The sequence below is a fragment of the Macrobrachium rosenbergii genome, chromosome 5, assembly GCF_040412425.1.
Source record: "Macrobrachium rosenbergii isolate ZJJX-2024 chromosome 5, ASM4041242v1, whole genome shotgun sequence".
NCBI lineage: Eukaryota > Metazoa > Arthropoda > Malacostraca > Decapoda > Palaemonidae > Macrobrachium > Macrobrachium rosenbergii.
Window position 1 is genome coordinate 23852019 of NC_089745.1, and position 20195 is coordinate 23872213.

At 35.2% G+C, this 20195-nt stretch overlaps 1 protein-coding gene across 8 annotated transcripts in view; it reads right to left on the bottom strand.

The window, feature by feature from the left end:
• Positions 1-1475: 1475 nt before the first annotated feature.
• Positions 1476-20195, bottom strand: part of LOC136838599 (uncharacterized) — a 77227-nt gene continuing 58507 nt past the window's right edge. For 7 of the 8 annotated variants that reach the window (XM_067103824.1, XM_067103827.1, XM_067103823.1 and 4 more), the window contains 4 exons: positions 13560-13695; positions 9385-9628; positions 8208-8603; positions 1476-2137 (listed from right to left, as the gene is read on the bottom strand). In XM_067103824.1, the coding sequence (XP_066959925.1) occupies positions 1942-2137; positions 8208-8603; positions 9385-9628; positions 13560-13695 (972 nt within the window). In that variant the 3' untranslated portion in view covers positions 1476-1941. Of the gene's footprint in view, positions 2138-8078; positions 8604-9384; positions 9629-13559; positions 13696-20195 lie in introns of all 8 variants that reach the window. The other variant, XR_010853052.1, reaches the window with a different exon arrangement.

Sequence of the window (20195 nt, forward strand, 5' to 3'; positions counted from 1 at the left end):
AGAATCATGAAGGAGAAAAAATTAATGGACCCAAAGTACAAGAGGCTTACGAATGCAAAACTAGAGAAAAATAAGAATTCAGGAAAACCTGCCAATCAAGAAGACATTACTAAAGCAGACCTTGCAGATAGAAAATTCTAGTGTTATGTGTCCAAAAGACGAGACCTCGGCGTGCGACTAAGAAACTTTCACAAGAGCCGATGGTAAACTAGTCACTGCTAGCCTTAGCAGATTTAGAACAAATAAGCAAATTAGAAATGGGATCTTAGGCTGGGTTCTTGCAACTAAACTATTGGTCAGCTGATACTTAATCGTGCCCTCACTTCGTGATTTTGAACACTTTTCAAGCTTTTACCCAGGAATACAAAATCATTTCATGAAATGCTGCAACAATGCTAAATGTTGTTTGCAAGGTTTCCTGTATTGACAGATAAAGTGTTGTTAATGACATATGCTTCAGGCATTTTATTTTACAATTTTTGGAATGTTCTCCTGTCTATATGCCAACAACAAAGTTACTCAAAGCTGTGGTTCCTTTATCCAGCAAAGATAATCAGGACTTAAACCATCGTCCAAATATATTTAATCAAGTTCCATAAGTTTTACCTTAAAGAAGAAAAATCAGCTCTCAACTTTTGCGTTTGCTTCTCAAGAATTAGTCTTTGTTGCGTTCTTTACAGTGTCAACATCCACACTTTACAGATATACCAAGATGCCACACCGGTTGATCTTGGATTCCATTTCTTTCAAGTATTGTGCACAATTATTTACTTAATACTGGTTTTGTTTTAAACATCTGATATTCCGTTGCTATTCTCTTCACTCTTATTTTCACCTCTCTTAAATATATACGCTGCTCTGTGGATGACTGCTTTGCAAGCCAAATGCCTCGTAAGCTGGTTTTATTTGGATATTTATACATTTCGAACAGTAGTACGTATTACCTTCTGACAAAGCGGAAGCATTTAAAGATAAGATAACAAGCCAGGTTTACTGAAGACTTTCCATATTAACTCTTCGGAGACTAGCAACCAATCAACTCCCTGATTCGGTGATGGTTTCCCTCTACCGTTAAATTTGGAAATCACTACCTGCCCTCATTTTCCCGGATTCATTCTTGTATTCGTGTGGGCCACGGTTAACGTAAAACCATTAGTTCATGCCGCACGCCTTCACACAAAGGAACAAATACAAATGTCTTTAATAACTAATACTTCATTTCTCCTCATTCATTAAGAAGGAATCTACTGGGAGAAAGCACTTTGTTTTATGAAAAGAAGAGTATATTAAAGATCTGATATTATTATTGATCACTAAGGGAGAGAGAGAGAGAGAGAGAGAGAGAGAGAGAGAGAGAGAGAGAGAGAGAGAGAGAGAGAGAGAGAGAAACAAAAACCGACAAATTAATCGACCAATAAAACTTGCTTATAGTTCAATAGCATCATTCTACCACCCACTGATAATGAAACATATTATTATTACACACTATTTTATTAAGTGTAACGTATCACATTATAAATATAACCTAATCATATCTTTATGTGTAGCAATTAGAGAAACTAGAATTAATGTCCCGTTCCTACATGAAGTCTAAGAGTAATGCACCTTTGTTTATGAATGTAAGAACCAACCACAGAGCATAAGTAAAATAAGTGAAGAGAAACTTTCTTAAATAATTAAAAGGAATCTAAATATGAAATGTGTTAGCTTAATTATTATAAGCCTTTTGGTTTCACTCATTCTCATTATAACATTACATCATACGAACCTTTCATTCTTCACTTATTTAATTTATTAAATATATCTACCAATTGTATCACACAGTCTTTGCAGAAGTCATAACATTTAATATACAGTCAAGTGTCCATCTCCTTTCAAAGTCTTCACTGTCATTTCCTCTCTCACACTTTCTTTCTCTTTCCAGTACTCTGTAATACTAAATCAATCAATCCTCCAGTGAGGCTGAGCCCGATTCCTGAGCGTGACGAGGATTGCAGACAGGTAGTCCAGATGTTTATATTCCCTTGTCTGTTCAAAGTAGTCGATGACTGTCAGCAGAGATGAAATGGCGTCGCAGAGTTTCCCGTCTCCCACGCTTTGACCGTCGTCGCCGAGGCATCCTGGTGGGTATTTGTATCTGACGGAGTACAAGGGCGCTTTCAGTATCTAACGAAAGGATGTTCATAACTGCTGTCAAGTAGGGAAGCTTAATACTTCCAGGAAGGACGATGCTCACGGCTCAAAAAGAAAAACTCAATAAAAACATAAAATATCTTTATATATATATATATATATATATATATATATATATATATATATATATATATATATATATATATATATATATATATATATATATATATATATATATATATATATATATATATATATATATATATATATATATATAATTACTAAATAAGGTAACGTTTTACAAAAGCCTTACAAAATTCCCAGTCTTGGAAAAGCAATCTACTAAATACTCATTATTGGTAATTTGGTTAGAAGCCACAAATGGATTACTCAGAAAGTGAATAAAATATCTTATGCGGATAACTAAACAGGACACGCATTCACTGAAAATCTGTTCACTTGAAAATACAAGCACAAAAATTAGCCAGGAAGGTCCCATTTATTCTTTTCTTATTTCATGAAAAGACTTAGTGACAATGATGTAAAAATTTGAAAATGAGACAAAATCCGAGAAGTAAATGATGAACGAAAGGAATCTTTCAGGAGCTTTAATAATGATTGTGCTTAGGAGAAGTAGAAAATTGAGTCACTGAGAAAAAGTGATCTTTTATTTGATAAGAGCAAGAAGTATTATCGATGATACTCAAATAAGATTTACAGTATGTATAGGTATTTGAAAATAATACGGATGATGAATAAGAATTTATATATATGAAGAATTTACCATTTGATCTTATAAAGAGGGAGGACAGAACATAAACTTAAAAGCTGTTTTAAAACTGAGGCTTAAAACTTAAAGCGTGATAACTAAAAATAGGTAATTGAAAATCAATAGCGTATGGAAATCATGATATAGTTAATACATAACTTATAATAACTATCGTTACGTTATTGGGAAAATCCAATCTTTAGTTTGAAATAATCGTATTAATAATCTAATCTTATTTATCAACTGTTTCTTTTAGTGCTGCATCATTATAATCTTCCCAAAAATTATACTTACGTAAACAGAATTACTGTACGAAACGCCGATGTGGGAAAATAATTTAAAAACTAAAAAAGTTATTTGTTAGCAGGCCATGAATATTAATTTTGAAATCGTAGTTACTAACATGCACAATATAAACGCTGTAGGTCAGCAGTAAAGACAGGGCATGAAATATATATATATGAATATAAGACGGCCCATAAAACACTATTTGAACCTTGCAACCATATATTTCGAGCATTTGTATATATACTCCTGTAACATTTCAACTGTCCATACTTCACCAGTGAACAGGGGCACAGAAGGAAGTGCTCGAAATATATGGTTGCAACGTTCAAATAGTGTTTTATGGGCCTTCTTATATTCATATTACACTGTGGTATTACAGTAAAAGACATTCATATATATATATATATATATATATATATATATATATATATATATATATATATATATATATATATATATATATATATATAGAGAGAGAGAGAGAGAGAGAGAGAGAGAGAGAGAGAGAGAGAGAGAGAGAGAGAGAGACCCGGGGGCAATGATTCATCAAGGACCAAGCAACGATGAATTCCTGACCTTTGATGAGAATCAGTGGAGTAACATGAACAGATTCTTTTCCTATTGCGCCTTTTCTGCTATCTTCAAGCAGAGAGCGTAGCCACAGCGGTCAATGATCGCTGCAATTTCGTTAGGAACGTTTGCCTTAAGATACTGGATAATCATTGATAAGATAAGAACAATGACAAGACCTATAATGCTGTGCGAATGTTTCTCCAAATGTGTTTAGCGTGTGAAGTGGGATTTACTGAAAATAATCAGACTACTGAACGTTTTGTTGATCAGTATATAAGTTGCTTCATGGGTCTCACTTTAAACACGAATAGGTGTCCTTTTTCCCTTATTATCCAAAAATCAAGAGAATAAAATATAAAAATGATGGCATACTGTTCATTAAATGTAAGGAGAAATAAAAGTATATGATTCTATATACAGAACTTGCTCGTCAATATATGTCTTCGAATCATCCTGTGTAAATATGCATTTCATTCAAAGAGAATCAATCTAGTATAATTTGGAAGCTGAACTGTTTGGTTATCGCCGTATTTTCAAAAAAGCAAAATACAAGGTAAAAATGGCGACTTTAAGTAAGCCAAAATTAGAAACGTCTACACTTTATTATAACTGCTACACAAAAAATATCCACCAAAGTAAAGTAAAAGATATTTTTTTTAACAATACACAACTTTCATAAATTTGCCTTTTCAGTCATATATAGTGCTTAGTTTATTGGACAGTTTCGAAAAACAGCCTATTCGTTCATATAAATTGCATAGTATATTGCTAATTATGGCAGCCATTGCAATGCAAATGCTTATTAATGCATTTTCGAAGACAACGGTGCACAATTTGTACGTATCTGACACTGGTTTAAGTTATTATGCGGTAATTTTTTCTATAAGGCCTTTATGGACTCTGACATATTAATGGAGAGGTAAAACTTAGAAACAGCTCCTTCCCCAGGTTATTTGGGGGTTGCTAAGAACCTCTCATTTCACAAATTTTAAGGATAAATTAGAAGTAGGAAATTAAAACATAAGAACGTTGAATCACATTGTAAGGGTGCAGACGAATTCAAGGGATTTTGATCGGATGGTTGCGCACCATGGAAGGAGATAAAGTACATATTTGTTCAGGAAGAACAAATGAAATTGACAGAGAAGGAGTAAGTATGCTCTTATCACCAAACGTAGAAAAAGCACTGACCGACTAGAGAGCACTGAGCATTAGATCACTACTTTCATGATCTGAATGAAGCAATGCAATACGAGTATTACAGTGAGCTGTGCACCAGTGAATGAACTCTAAAGCTGAAATTCAAAACGCCCAACAAAAAAGCTGATGAGTATTTAAGTGCAAATGGATAACGAAAATGATTTGCATCTGGAATGTATATCAGTACGCTGGAAAAAAAGTACTAGGATATTGGGTAACACGACAGTTACTAGCCTTGGATATCGGATGGAACATTGGACACCTTGGAGAACAGACAAAAGCAAAAGGTACAAGGTACTACACGTAAAAACTTCCAGGTGGGTCATGGACGCAAAGTAAAACAAATAAAGTATTCAAGGACTGAGTGTACTAATGAACGGATTCTCTTTTTGAAGTGGAATCAGTAATAACGATGCTTAACAGATGGAAAACACAAGCATATGATGAAATTAGCTGAAGCTGAAATGACACCTCGTATACTAACTAGAATATGGAATGGGGAAGCAAAGAATGATGACTGGGAACTGGAAGTCACAGCATAGGTACCAAAGAAAGGTGACTTGAATAACTGTGATGATTTTAGAGACATTAGACTTAGGTCAGCTGGGAAGTAAATACCTAGTATGCTTATTCTAAAAAGGCTGGAGAGATATATTAATAAAACACCAAGGCATGCACAATCTGGTTTTAGAAAAGACAGAAGTTGCAAAGAGCTAATATTTGTTTCTAGATATATTGTGAAAGTGTATAGAATTAAAAAATCCAATTCCAATGGCTTTTTCTAATTTCGAGAAAACATTTGACATCGTTCACAGACCAATATCGAGGAATATCTGACGACAATATGGTATTCCACTTAAATATGCAAAGCTACTACATTATCAGTGGAAGAGTAGATGCAAAGTTAAAGCTGATGTGGTCTTGTCAAGTGAATTTGCAATAAAATGTAGGGTGCTCCTGGGAAATGTCATGTCACCTTTGTTTTCGCCCTTCTCACGGATTTTATAATGAAAAAGTGGTTGGAGATGGAAGAAAAAGTTTTGACTGAAGTAACAATAGAGAAACATGGTAGACTCAGACTATGCAGATGAAGCTGTTTTAATCTGAAAAATATCACGTGATTTACAATGCCTGCTTGGGTGTGCATCGTATATCTAGAGAGATAGGACTCGTAATAAATCTAATGAAAATATAAATTATGAGGACAGAGTATGCATAAAGCTGTATAACATTAGATGGAGGAAGGATTAATGAGGTTGAATCTTTCAAGTATTAAAGGGCACTGGTATCCAATGCACGTTCTCTTTAGTTGGAATTCAGTGGAAGAGTAAAAAATGCAAATCAAACAATAAGTGGGCTAAAAAAGATTTGGAAATGAAAAAAATAGTTAAACTGTATGAAAGAAAGATTATGTGTTACATTAGTATAATCTGTATTGCTCTACAGAAAAGAATCATGGTATGACAATGAAAATATATTTTAAAGATTTTGTTAATCTGACATTAAGCCTTAAGAAAAATATTGGTGTCTGATGGCAGGATGAAGAGTGAAAATTATGATACCATAACGAAAATTCTGGAAGTTTCGTATTATGCAGACGAGATAATGATGCAGGGCAGAGGAAGATGGATCGGACATGTCCTATGTATCACCCGCGAGAATAGAACTTGATAATGTCAACTTGGTTCCTCAGAGCATTAAACAAGCTGGAAGATCTAAACCTACTTGGGTGAGAACTATGAACAAGGCTACTATGAACAAGTGGAGATTTGTGTAGGTGAAAGCATAGAAAAGACACCGACGACCTTTGAGGTGCACAGCATTGATGGAGGCAAAGTTATTGAAGGTAATTTTTACAATATAGTATGACGCAAAATGAGAGGACCTTATTAGCCAGAATCTAAATTTTTTTACCTTCATTCATTGAAATTCAGAACCACTGAACTTCAAAAATTATTGTTCATAGTGACCATAATACAGTTGATGTATTATAAGTTGGATACAGCAGCAAAATTACTGAAATTCAACAGTCATTTTTTGACACATGGCACATTAGTATGATATATTCCATTAATGACCGAGTTCTACTTTAAAGAAACATATGCAAGAGGAATAACATCTAAATATTTGAAGACTATCGAATGTTCTAGTATGAAAAAAAGTTCAACAGGTTCCAACTTGATACGTTTTGTACAAATGTTAACGCTCCACAACTGATGCAATGGTTAATGTAATTCCAGAATATGGTATGTACAGATTACTACTTGGATCACTGTATGACCTTAGCGCATCCTAATCTCCATCTTACTTTTGAAATGTTCTGTTTCAAGAGACAAAGCTAAGTTCCGGTAGTCAAAAGACAAGAGCCTGAAAAAAGGTCTGGCTTTGGCGCTTGAAGATCTCTAGGAGTATTTTTTTTTTTTGCAACAAGAGTAATGTAAACTGATAATAATCTTGAACGACCCTGAGAATACTGAAAATAACAGATACGCTCCAGGTTGATCTACTCCCACTTGCAGCATTATCCTGAACTTTTTAAAAACTTTTAGTCACGGTTATCAGTTTAATGGTATCAGAACTAGGGCTTATGCTGACAAAAAATGTCAGAAATTTATTATATGTTGATACCGAACTACCAAGCAAAACCCCCTTTACCATTCATCTTTTTTTTAGTGTTCTTTTACATGAAGTAATTCGCTGTAATTCTAACAGAATCATACACAGACGAACGGGCCTGTGAAATGTCAGCAAAAGAATGTCAACGATACTCACTAAATCCTTATAAATAAAGTATTAATAAAAATGAAACGATATCAGTAATATATTAGACCGGTTAATCGCCATGCAGATGTTAGCAGTTCTAAGGTGAAAACCCAGAGAATAATTTTGGGGTTTATCAAGTACGCAGTAATTTTCCCCTTACAACATGAATATGTGATAAACATTTAGGCGTTATTGAACAAGCAAAAGCAGTTTCCCAACTTTTCTATCTTTGAAGGTATGACATAAGTTATAAAATCCAGAGCGAAATATAGTCTATAATCAAGCCTTATTATGAAGACAAAGCTATGATTAATAATCACATTCAGTAAAAAACATAAGACAGCGCTCTTGCCAAAATCAAAGAGGCTGTGGTGCAGCAGACTGGATGAGTCCTGTTATGACAAGCTAAGAGCCTCTGTTAGATTTGTCGAAGCTGTCCTTCAGCCTTTGGATATTTTGCAATATTTGAAAATATACTGACGAATCGAATGTCTCCACTTCTTGTTCTTCAGTCCTGACTCTCTTCCCTTTCGTCTTCCTCCTCCTGTTCTTCCTTCCCTTAATCTTCTTCCTTTCTTTTCTTCGTTTGCGGGGTTCGTCTTCTGGAGGGCTCGATACGATTTGTCCTTCCAGCGTTGCTATGATCTGGTTGGTGTGCTCAGTTTCACCGCTGGATGTCTCAAATACGCTTTTGTATTCCTCTGTTGTTCTCTCGTCTCTGAAAGTCTCCTTGCTGGTCGTAGGTGGGTGAGTGGTCGTTGTTGTGGCAACTGATGTTGGTGGAGTGGTGGTGGTTGTAGTGGTGGTGGTAGTTGTTGTAGTTGTTGTAGTTGCGGGTGGTTTTGGCAACGTGAACGTAGCAACATTCGACACTGGACTGTAACAGAGAACTAAAGTTAATAAAAACTTTAATGAGATGAAGGGCACTAATCTCAGTACTATGTGGCGCGGCAGTTACAGGAGCAATTAGACCGACAGACTAATCAGTTCTCCATTTAATGTCAAAAATCTTACTGGCAGAGGTAAATTTCGCAATTCTATAAGTCTGGAAATTGAGTAATATACTTGCAAACAAAGGATCGAAAATAAGGCACCTGGGGAAAATTATATTTCTCCGTTTACAAATTCATCAATGACATTGTCTCATATGAGTCTTAAAGGGTTCTTCTTCTGTGATTCATACCATAATGAAGAAGCTACCATGAGGGACAGGACCGCCAAATTGCAGCTGTGCAATCCACGAAGATAATGCCCAGATAAATGGAAAGAATACAGTTCGAAGGCGAGGAAGTACATTGATAATAAACCTTCCTTTTACACTGAAACAAATTCTAGAATTCTGGAAACTCTAGAAAGAAAGTAATCAATGACTGATTCATTATATAAACAAAGACGTCGTGACGACTTTGATAACTGACGCCGACAGAATTTCCGAGATTCTGAGGTGTAAGGGACGAAATGGTAAAAGCGTTTTCTGGTTTTTAAGGAAATTATGATTTGTGTACACATCAGTAAAATTTTATTTATATGTATATATATATATATATATATATATATATATATATATATATATATATATATATATATATATATATATATATATATATATATATATACATATATATATATATATATATGGAACGAAAAAAGAGCCTTACCTTGTGTTATTGAAGTCATCGAGACTCCTAAAAGCCAAGTAATACTGTTGCCCTGGATTTAACCCTCCAGGAACCTTCTCCTCGACGTTAACGGTCACCTTGACTTTAGTCCCGGCTTCTTGGTAGACTCCGGAGGCTTCGAGTAAGTCATCGAGATCGAGCTCGGTGTACGAGGAGGCTTGGTCGAATCGCCTTTCCCGAAGGTCGTAGCGAGTGTCAGAGAGACGGATGATGTATCGAGACACTTGAAGAAAAGTAATGATACTTGATTATCTAGATACGTAGTTAAATAATTTAATTTTCTAAAATGTATCAACCCCAACTGTTTTCAGCAACGTATCCCAAGTAATGAGGCAATATAATATACGAGTATACAATACAATTAGGTTCACTTTGTGGTGGTTCACAGTGACGATTTCAATTTTAGTCCATTCACCATGAGCAAAGATGACAAGTGGATTTACCTTCAATCAGCATGAGAGCAGAAAATAAAACTCTATATTTTCGTACCCCTCTTTATCCGCACAGTAAATCGTAAGGAAATGGATAACAAATTCATTTTGAGCCCATGAAATAAAAAATACTGTCAAAGAGCTCTTCACAGTTCCGTAAAGGCACCAAAAGATTATAGCGTACGAAAGTGATTTCAGCTATAGTATTAATCATTTCAATTATTTTGTTTCTCAAACACGAACAAACGGATAATTTTATATACGAGTCGCATTTAAGGAAAATGGGTGAAACAAGGTATTCCAGTAATATAATGATTTAAAAGCTGTAAAAAAGCAATTGCCCAACTGGATAAATTAAACTAATGCCTCAAAATGCACATTCCACCAAGAGCTGAAATGGAGTAGGAATTAGAACCTTACCGGAAAATCTTCACGTATTTTTAGACAGTCAGAAGTTATGCGTTGCTAACTGAACTTCCTTCTATCTTCTATCACCTTGATGGTAAAAAGGAAACCGCAATCCACTGATAAGTCGATTACTTAAAGGACAGACGGGCTTTTGAAACACATCATTAACTTACACTGACTCATAACTCTGAGATAAGAAAGACGAACCAGATAATGATGTCTTGATTCAACACAAACGTGGAGGGTGATTAACCTGGAGCATTATAACTATCCATTTATCTGCTTACGTACATACACACACATATATATATGTATATATATACATTATAATATATATATATATATACACACACATATATATACATACATATTGCATCGTATGTGTGAGTGTATATATATATATATATATATATATATATATATATGTATATGCATGTATGTATGTGTGTGTGTTTGTACATATGAATCTCTTTACATTATCCCATTCCCCCAAAACAGGAGATGGTTTCAGTAAAAACATGACAATGGTCGCTGCTACGTTCGTACTTTAACTACAAAATAGGGGATGAGCTTCATATACAAACAGCTCATCTGTAGTGCCTCAAAACAACCTACACAAACTATACCTTACAGTACACTTTTATCCTGTACACTTCCATACCTACCCAGCAATTTTTGGGTCTTCCACTCATCAATCCTTACTCCTCACAAATGGACCATCTACAAGATTCTAATCTATTCAAAGAATAGATTAGGTTGGATATCTTTTTTAAATATCTCCATATTACTCACACAGTTTCAATTCTTTATATGCAACAAATACTATGCAAAGAGCTTATATGGACAGATTTAGTCCTTTCTGCTTGCAAAAGACTCAACACTTACTTTTCAAAAAGAACTAGTGCAAAAATTCCGTAATTTATTTTACAATTTCTTTTACAACTTTGTCTTCTACTAAAACTATTCTGTTTTCTCTGACTGCTCATGTTACTCCATCTTTAAAGATTCCAAACCGCCATGAAGACATTGTACAACTTTGTCCCAAAACCATCTACATATTCTAACAGACTTTCTTTTCATTTTAAAGACTTCTAGTCAATCTTAACAAATTATCTTATGTATCGTAAATCTTCAACACCCTACGCACTGAATAACTATTAATTCAACTAAAGCTCTTTCTTCATGCTGTCAAACTTTCCCATAACTAACAATTTAACTCAATTACAAGTGCGTCTTTGTTGCTCTGGGAAATTAAAACAAATCGTCTTTTGTTTAAAAAGGTTAGGAACAAAACATCAAAGGCTAGGATTTTGAATGTACATCGTTGTGATACAATTGTGATACAAAAGAGAAACGAATGCTAGTGTTCACGTAGAAAAGCTGATGCTTTTGCACTTAGTGAGACCAAGGTTAAAGGTCACTGCTTAGGAGAATGTTTTTCCTCACTGGGCAGTGTGAAAATCATCAAAATGGAAAGGTAATATTTTTGTCAGGGAGCCTGTGGGGATAGGTGAAGTACACATGCGTTTGTTTAAGAATTATGTCGGTAAAACTGACTATGGCAGATGAAAAGATGTGTCAGTAAGTGTATTAATGAGAGCAAAATACTTTCTGGTAGAGTCGGAATCTATACCCAACTGTGTTTGATACTGAAAAAGGGTGGCTGAGCTCGGAGATTTAAAAGGAAAAGTGATAAAAATGTAATAAGTGTAACTGGCAGTCTGACGTGCGTTTATTAAACGAGAGAGAGAGAACCGTAAAGAAATACATTCTGAAAGTTGTTTGACTGTTGGGAATATGTGACTTCAGAGGAAGAATGCTCATAAGTACGCCTGGGGAATGATAATGTGGATTATGAGATAACTGAGTAATATTAATGAGGAGCAAGTTGATGGATGTAATATTAAGAAAAACAGCGACAGAAGGTATCTTTAATAATCATACTGCTAAACCAACAGTGAAAAAAGAAAGCAATTGTGGCTGGAGCAGAAGAGTTAAAAACAGTGGGCCTGAATTTAACTGAAATAGGCAAGAAAATTGTTTTATAAAAAGTGGATGAGATATGGACAAGAGTTACAAGCGCAAACATAGAAGATATAATTATAGCCATGTTTAGTAAGCATAATTCAAGGATGGAATCACTTTCGGTTATGGATACAGAGAAGGGAATAAAAAAATAAGAGGTTCAATTATGAAATGAGAAGTGTATTGTGTTTAGAATGTAGTCACAGGAGGGAACAGACGATCTTGTAGTGGTGAACAAGAAAATTTAAGGGTAGAACAGAGCAAGTTTTAGGGAGAAAAAGTTGGAATGGGGGTTAGCGAAAGTTGGAGGAAGGGTTGGTAGTCAAATAAATTTCAGAATACACTTTTAGAATGCAATTGAAAAGATGCTGTTTGAGAGAACTGAAGTCTTGCAGAAAAGGAATAATGATTCTGTAGTGTTGTTGAAAAGGGAGGTTAGAAAATGTATAGATCAGATACATGGAGGAAGAGTGGAATAATTGGACCTGGTAAACTTGCAGTGTGTTGTGAAGGGTATTGCTAAAGCATGAGTAAAAGGGCAAGTAGCTGAGTGATTGGAACTTTTTGAGGAATGCAAAGCATGTTAGAATATGTAGAGGGAGAGTGACATTGTTGGTGTAAGAGTGGGTGTGAAACAAGAGCATCCTACCAAGGGAACACAGGTAACATAATCTTTGAAAACTTGTCTGCTGTGTGTTCATTTTCTTTTGTCGAACAACTGCACCTATCCAATTGCAAATTGGTCCACATATACAACTCTCCTAAAGAAAACGGTTGCGTATTACAGTTTGAATGTTTGTGCTTTGCGGCCAAAATTTCAGTTTAGTAAAAGATCCTTTTTTCGCATTCAGTGTCCACCGAATTGCATAAAGACATCAGGATTGAGGGCTGAATCCCAAAGACTGCATGTGACCAATCTTTTTAGTCTAAGTTTTGTACTCATATCTCTTGAAGTTTCAGAGTGATTACGGATTTACAATAAGAGCTAGACTGAAAAATTCACCAGTTTCATTGATTCAAATATCTAACACAGGTAATATTATGTTAAAAAAACTTTAAAGGGAATAAACTATTAAACATTTCAACAATATGATTAAATATGCTATTCGTATTGAGCATGTCTCTGCTGCTTGCGTTGCACACTGGATAGTTGTAAACGTTTGGAAACCATTTCATTTTCTAGTTGAAAGATAAGTATTCCTTAGTTGAACATATCATGTGTGTGTGTGTGTGAGTGATTGAAATTATATTGATAACCGTAAAAGACCCACTCTTTATCGTCCCTCTTACCTTTTCCAGAATCGAGGTCATCCCCAGGGGTCGTCCAAGTTAACATTATGGTCCTCCGGCCTGTCACTGAGATCTTCAAGTCCCTCACAGCAGAAGGGGGAAGTAGATCTGAGTCTTCTTCGGGGACTTCAACGACCTATTAATGAGAAAAAAGACAGATAAATATATATACAGATAGTAAATGCTTTTAATGAGCAAGAGAAATTTGAGATTAGATTTTAAAAAGGTCGAGGATTTCCAAATACCAAGGAATGAACGAATATCGCAAAATGGACACGAATGGTATACAGTGCTTTCTGAAGTAGCAGAAAAACTTATTTTTAAGCCACTATATAAATATGAGGAATCTAAAGAGTTATTCGCTGATAGTCAATATGCATATAGGGAGCAGTTAGGTACCTGTGATGACCTTTTAGGCTTGACATACCATTTGCAAGAGAACCTTGATAAGGGTTTTGAGTGTAGAGTAATTCCAATAGATTTTAGTGCTACTTTCGATTTAGTACATCACAAGGCACTTGTTCCATATGAGTAGGGTTCAAGCTCCGAATAAAGATAATAAGTATTGAATTAAACGAATGATTTTAATGAAAAAACTCTTAAAGCTTTTTATTCTTGAAATTATATCCATTTCCCCCATTACCTTACAGTGCTCGACTCAATTACTATGTTTTCCTAAAATGCCAAGCTACGGCATTCTCTCAATATTTCCTCGTTTGCTAATATTTATGATCTTCCATTTTTATCTTTTCTCTTCCTTCTTTCCAGCAGATTAGGATCACATACGGACGATCATTTCGATCGAGCTTCTGGGTTCCTAAGCAACTATTCTTTCTGTATTAATAAAAGAGCATTTCATGATAAACATGAAATGAAACAACCACCCTAACTTGGAACGTTCTCATCAAGGGTAAAAGAATAAATAATTAGGGAAACAAACTGTGAGCCTTCAACGTAACTTGAGTGATAAAAGATATGAGGAAATTGGAATATTTCTTGTAATAATGGGATGAAAAAATAATTAAAGGAAAGGCTTACAGAACAAAGAAAGATTAGCCAGTTTGGAGTAACTCCATAAAAAGAAAACACAGGGAGTTAGCCTCTGGGAAAAAGGGAAGGTATATAATATTCCGGAAAACAGAGGTAAAAATGGAACTCCTGCACCTACAGGCAAAATGAAAGAAATTCAGTGAGCTGACCAACACGGTAAAGTATCTATTCAATCAGTGTATGCAACAACGTTGACAGATTTCCGGTATTTCAGTGAATAAATCGACAACATTAAGAGTATTCTGAGGAGGCATGGCGAAAGGGGATCCACAGCAGAATCAAAGGCACGGTCGCTGCTTTAGTCGAAATGTCTATCCACACCTGTCCAGAGCCAGAAATCTGAGAGCAATGGTATGGAAAGGTATGCAGTGTATGGATACCTACGCTAAAAAAATAAATAAAAAAATAAATAGATAAATAAAACAGGCCATTTGAGAACAAAAGCTGCTTTTACCACGCAAATTTGAAAATATGAATGGACTGATTTTCAAAACATGAAAGGCGAGAGATTTGCAACCATACATACTTAATTTACAACTACTTACAACCATACTAGTCTACAATTCAAAAAAAGCAAGCACTGTTTTTACAAAATAAAGCATTTATGTAGAATTTCATACAGCTTTCCTGATGCCTAGCGAATGTACAGAAAAGCTTTATAAGTTTAACAGTATCTTGTTGTATCACCGAGTTCATTATTACAGTACTTTTTTTAGATTCTCTTGCTTTCTTAAGTCCGAAAAGTTTTATTTCATGTAGGCTTATCAAGAAAATATTTCACTACATTAAAATGCATCAGAAGTGTTTTGTCCTAACAGAACTCTTTAACTGTGCTTTTTTTCGTACATTAATTCTCTTCATTAGTTTTAAATCTGAAATTATTCACGGACACTTTTTTGCTAATCTGTCAGAAGCGTTTCAAACAAGGCAGTACCGCACCTCAATTTAAATTAAGCAAATCTACCATACATTCCAAATTTGATAAATGGCTCTCCTCTATTTCACAGCACCTACAAAGCGGGATTACATCCTTTCCGGCTCTTTAAGTGAATCTTCTATTACCTAATGTTACCTTTTATGAAATACGGAACTTCTGAATAAATCTAAATTCACTTCAACTTGCATATCGTCTAAACATTTTCGACAATTTTCATCTTTTATAAATCCAGTCTTCATCTTACCCTCGTTAATGCACTCATGTTTATATCACTTGCTAATTTTCCTATCTTACGGGAATTTCAAGACTATTCCGCTGGTCTGCACTATTTCAGGTCAATAGCATCACCGTCACTGAAGCATTTGTAGCTTCAGTGATTTTTTTTATTTATCACTCAACCGTAGCTAGCGTAACTTACATTGCTATCGCAGCAGACAACATAAAACAGCTCATTATGGGATATTCATATGTAGTTTTAGTGCAAAAGTTCGAATCCCAGGACGGAAGGACAGCTTCATCACTTAATCCTCGCTCGGAATCAAGGCGTTTGTGATAAGCGTATCCAGAAAGGTAAGGATATCGGAAAGTTAAAGAGGTGATTGTGGCTGCTAAAAATACACACACATACGCGCCCATACACACACACACACACACACACACACACACACATATATATATATATATATGTGTGTGTGTGTGTGTGTGTGTGTGTGTAAATTCTTGTTACATAAACCGTGACAATTTTAATATTCAAAAGTATTATGCTACAAATGTCGTTTAATATCCAGTTCACCACCTCGGGAAAAACACCTCCTAGGGGGAATTGATATTGATAAGCGCTTCGTCACCAGTGGGATTCAAATTCCAGACTGGTTGGGAAAAGGTGACTTACAGTGACTTTTTTTTTTTTACCACTGAGCCATCCTTTGATATACTGCTAATCAGCTGAAGCTGTTAGTCTCAATCCACCGGTAAAAGTCACATGTGGCAGCGTTAGATGAGTAGTTTGTAATGTTCCATGCTGGGTCATAGAGACATCAATGAGTATTTAACGGTACAGAAAGGCAAGAAGAGAGAATATAAGCAATAAGTAGTGGGACGAGTAAAGAATGGTTTAGTGAAGGAAAAAAAGTTTATTTGAAGCGCAGTTCCACGACAGGAGAGAAGATCATGTGCAAGTATAGAGAGGGATAAATAGGGAAGTCGAGATGAGAGGGCAGAAAGTGAACAAGAACCAAAGGAGGAATCAAAAGTTGATCTACAAGATAGTCAATACAGACAAAAAGTCAGTGAATGAAAGGGTTTCAAAATTAAAGAAGGATAGAGAGAAATGATGCCTGATTGAATGCAACTCTGGGTAGATGGAGTGAATATTTTGAAGATTTGTCGACTGTGGGTACATAAGAGAGGTAGAGGTGAATGACAAAAGTGGCAAGGACTATTGTAAGGTTAAGGTTTCTTACGGAATTGACTGTAAGAAAGGCAATTAAGACGTTGAAGAATGGAGAGTCGATTACAAGCGATAGTAGTGTAACTCAATGGCTAGCCAGTGTTTATAAGGAATGTATGAATGAGAGAAAGGTTCGAGGGATTGAATGAGATAAACAGAATAAAATAGAAGAGACTGTAAGAATTTCATGGGCATAACATTATTTAGTATACAAATGACAAGAACTGAAATATAGGTACAATAATGTGGGGCTGGGAAAAAAAGAGGTTGTCTGGATCAGTTTTGTTAGAAGTTTGAAAATAAAAGGAAAAGACTGAATCTGACAAACATGGACCTCTCAGTCAGCAAACAAGGTCAAAAGGTTAGTTTGCGCTCTGCTGTACGTATTCATGTGTATATGAACTCATTCCAGAACGATACATGATCATGTGGAGGTTCATCGAGTGTTTTACACAAAAGATACGCTGTTGAGAGTGATTTAAAGTTTTTATAATGGAGGCCAAGGGTGTGTGTGTGTGTGTGCTAGACGGGGGAGAAACTGGTTTGGTGTAAAAGTGGGTCTACAACGAGGGTGTTGCATCTCCATGGCTGTTCTACGCATTGTTAACATGACGAAAGAAGTCAAATAAAAGGACAACAATTACAAGTGCAAAGCTGTGGAATTAGAAATATAAATGCGTCTAGAGTGCAGAATTGCTGATGTTCGTAGCTAACAAAGTACTGATTGCGGATAGTGATGAGGAATTGAAGAAACTAGTAGAAATATTCAAGTGTGAAAGAGGAAAGGGCTGAGGGTGAATGTGGGAAGAGTAAGCTTTTCAAAGTAAATGGGAATAGTTGATAAGACATGAGTGTTGATATGCATGGCAGAAGAATAGAAATGGTTCGTTCTTATGGGCATTAGAGAGCAAATATTTTGTTTGGCATAAGGATGAGAAATGAAGCGGGTCACGGGATAGGTGGGTCAAGAATGTTAACAACGAGTAAGCAAAGGGTTGGGAAGAGGCCTGAATTTAAATGTGAAGTTTTCTAAAATCCTTGTTCAGAAGGTCACTCAAAACTGAATATAAAGACATTAAAGTTACGATATCACAAAAGCCGAGAAAATTGACCTAAAGAAATTCAATTAGAAGTTACATTTCACTGAGAGTAAAAACACTTGAAGTTCAAATTCTGGCGAACAAACATCGATAAAACATTTTTGTCGCATGAATTTTCTTTCTACAAATAGGTCATATCTATAAAGTTGATAATCCTTGTAAAAAATTATAAGTAATGGCACACCATCATGAAAATAAATAATCTTTAATTCATCAGTATTTTGATAAATCTTGATCTCATGTGGTGAAGACTAGCAAAGAGGAAGATAAGGACGAGGATTAAGGAAGTTGGAAATCAGACCATAAAAAAACAAGAGCAGCTGAGTTTTAATGTAGCCTCATTCACAAAGGAGCTGCAATTGAAGTATAACTACACTGTCTGGGGTCACGTTTACTGGGTCAAGGATATAACCTAATTTTGGGGTGAATGGAAGAATGGGATTAATGTTTTTCTCAAGGGTTGTGTTGTGTTACCAAACATGCGAATAAAAAAAAAAACAGACCCAAGTACGATTTAGAGGACATATTAATTAGCATTTCGAGACAGACCAACAAAGATAAAGGGTTAAAGTTAGTAACTTAAGAATTTGACTGTCTGCACCTTACAAAGTTCTTTGATTTCACGGAGAAAAGAAACTCGTAAGCAGACGACGTGAGTCATCTTCACAAAGAAAAAAGAAAAAAACGCGTAAGAATGCAAACCAACAAAACACATGACAATAAAGAAGACTTGTGGGTTGAGCGATGCAGCTAGGATTAAATTTACCCTTCTTAAGTGGCATCTTGCAAAGAAAGAATGAAATATGTAAGACTGTTCAAAGAGAGAGAGAGAGAGAGAGAGAGAGAGAGAGAGAGAGAGAGAGAGAGAGAGAGAGAGACTCAAGCGAGTAACATTCAATGAATATTAAGGGAATAAACAGAGAAAAAAGAACTATAAATCCCCTTTTCACGACTTTAAAAGGATAATTCTTAAACTTAAGATCATTAACAATACTGATGAAGAAAACTGGAGAACACAAGTGGGAGTGACTGTTGCCTTCTGCAATATAAAGTTGTCCCTTCGTAGGGGAAAACTTTTTACACCAACTTATAAAGCAAATAAAAGTAACACCAAAAATCTATACAAACAAATAATACCAGTAAATCTGTCACGTCTGTGGCATAACTCAGACTAGCGTATTTGCATTTAGACAACAACGACGGGGCTGTGCAAGGAATATCAAACTAACAGGGTTGAGATATTCAGAATGTAAACATTTGAAATCTTCTTACTCAAAATGTGAAAGCTACAATAATATTTAAGTTATAAAGTTTTTATTTTTTTAAATCTAAGAGCTATTTATCCACACATTATCTACACTTTCAAAGCATCATTGATCAGAAACAATGACACAGATGATGACCTAAAAACTAAAACATAAATTAAGCAAGACTAAAAAAAAAAAAAAAATACATCTAAAAGATAAATGAAGGAATAACAATACATAACCATAAGAGTATTCCCGATCAGCTCACCGTCTCAATCAGAGCATTAAAACCAACCCTAGATGACTGTGCATAAGAGCGCAACGGACTGAATTTACATCACCACTGCAGTTCTTCGCGTGGGTGTGTAGGTCGGATGTGAGCTTTGTGATGCTTGCATTCCATCCGTCAGACAAAGATGGGATTGGTTTTCCGGCGAATGTGCGCGTCCAAACGCACGAGTAAGAATGTCTGGGTGTGCTCAAATCTGTGCATGTGCTTGTGGGATAACAGTGCAATATGTGATTCAAGTCTGATTTTGCGCTGCCACAAATCGTACAGTCTTATTTTCGGTACGCTCTCTTTCTCTCTCTCTCTCTCTATTTATACTGTATATAATTATATATATATATATATATATATATATATATATATATATATATATATATATATATATATATATTATACATATACACACATATATATAATATATATCTGTGTATGTATGTATGTATACTGTATATGACGCTTTGAAAACGAGGCAACAGGCACTGACACATTAATTCATAACTGTAATAACAATATCACCTCTTCCTGTTCTGTTTTTGTTATTCAAACAATGTTCTATTTTTTTC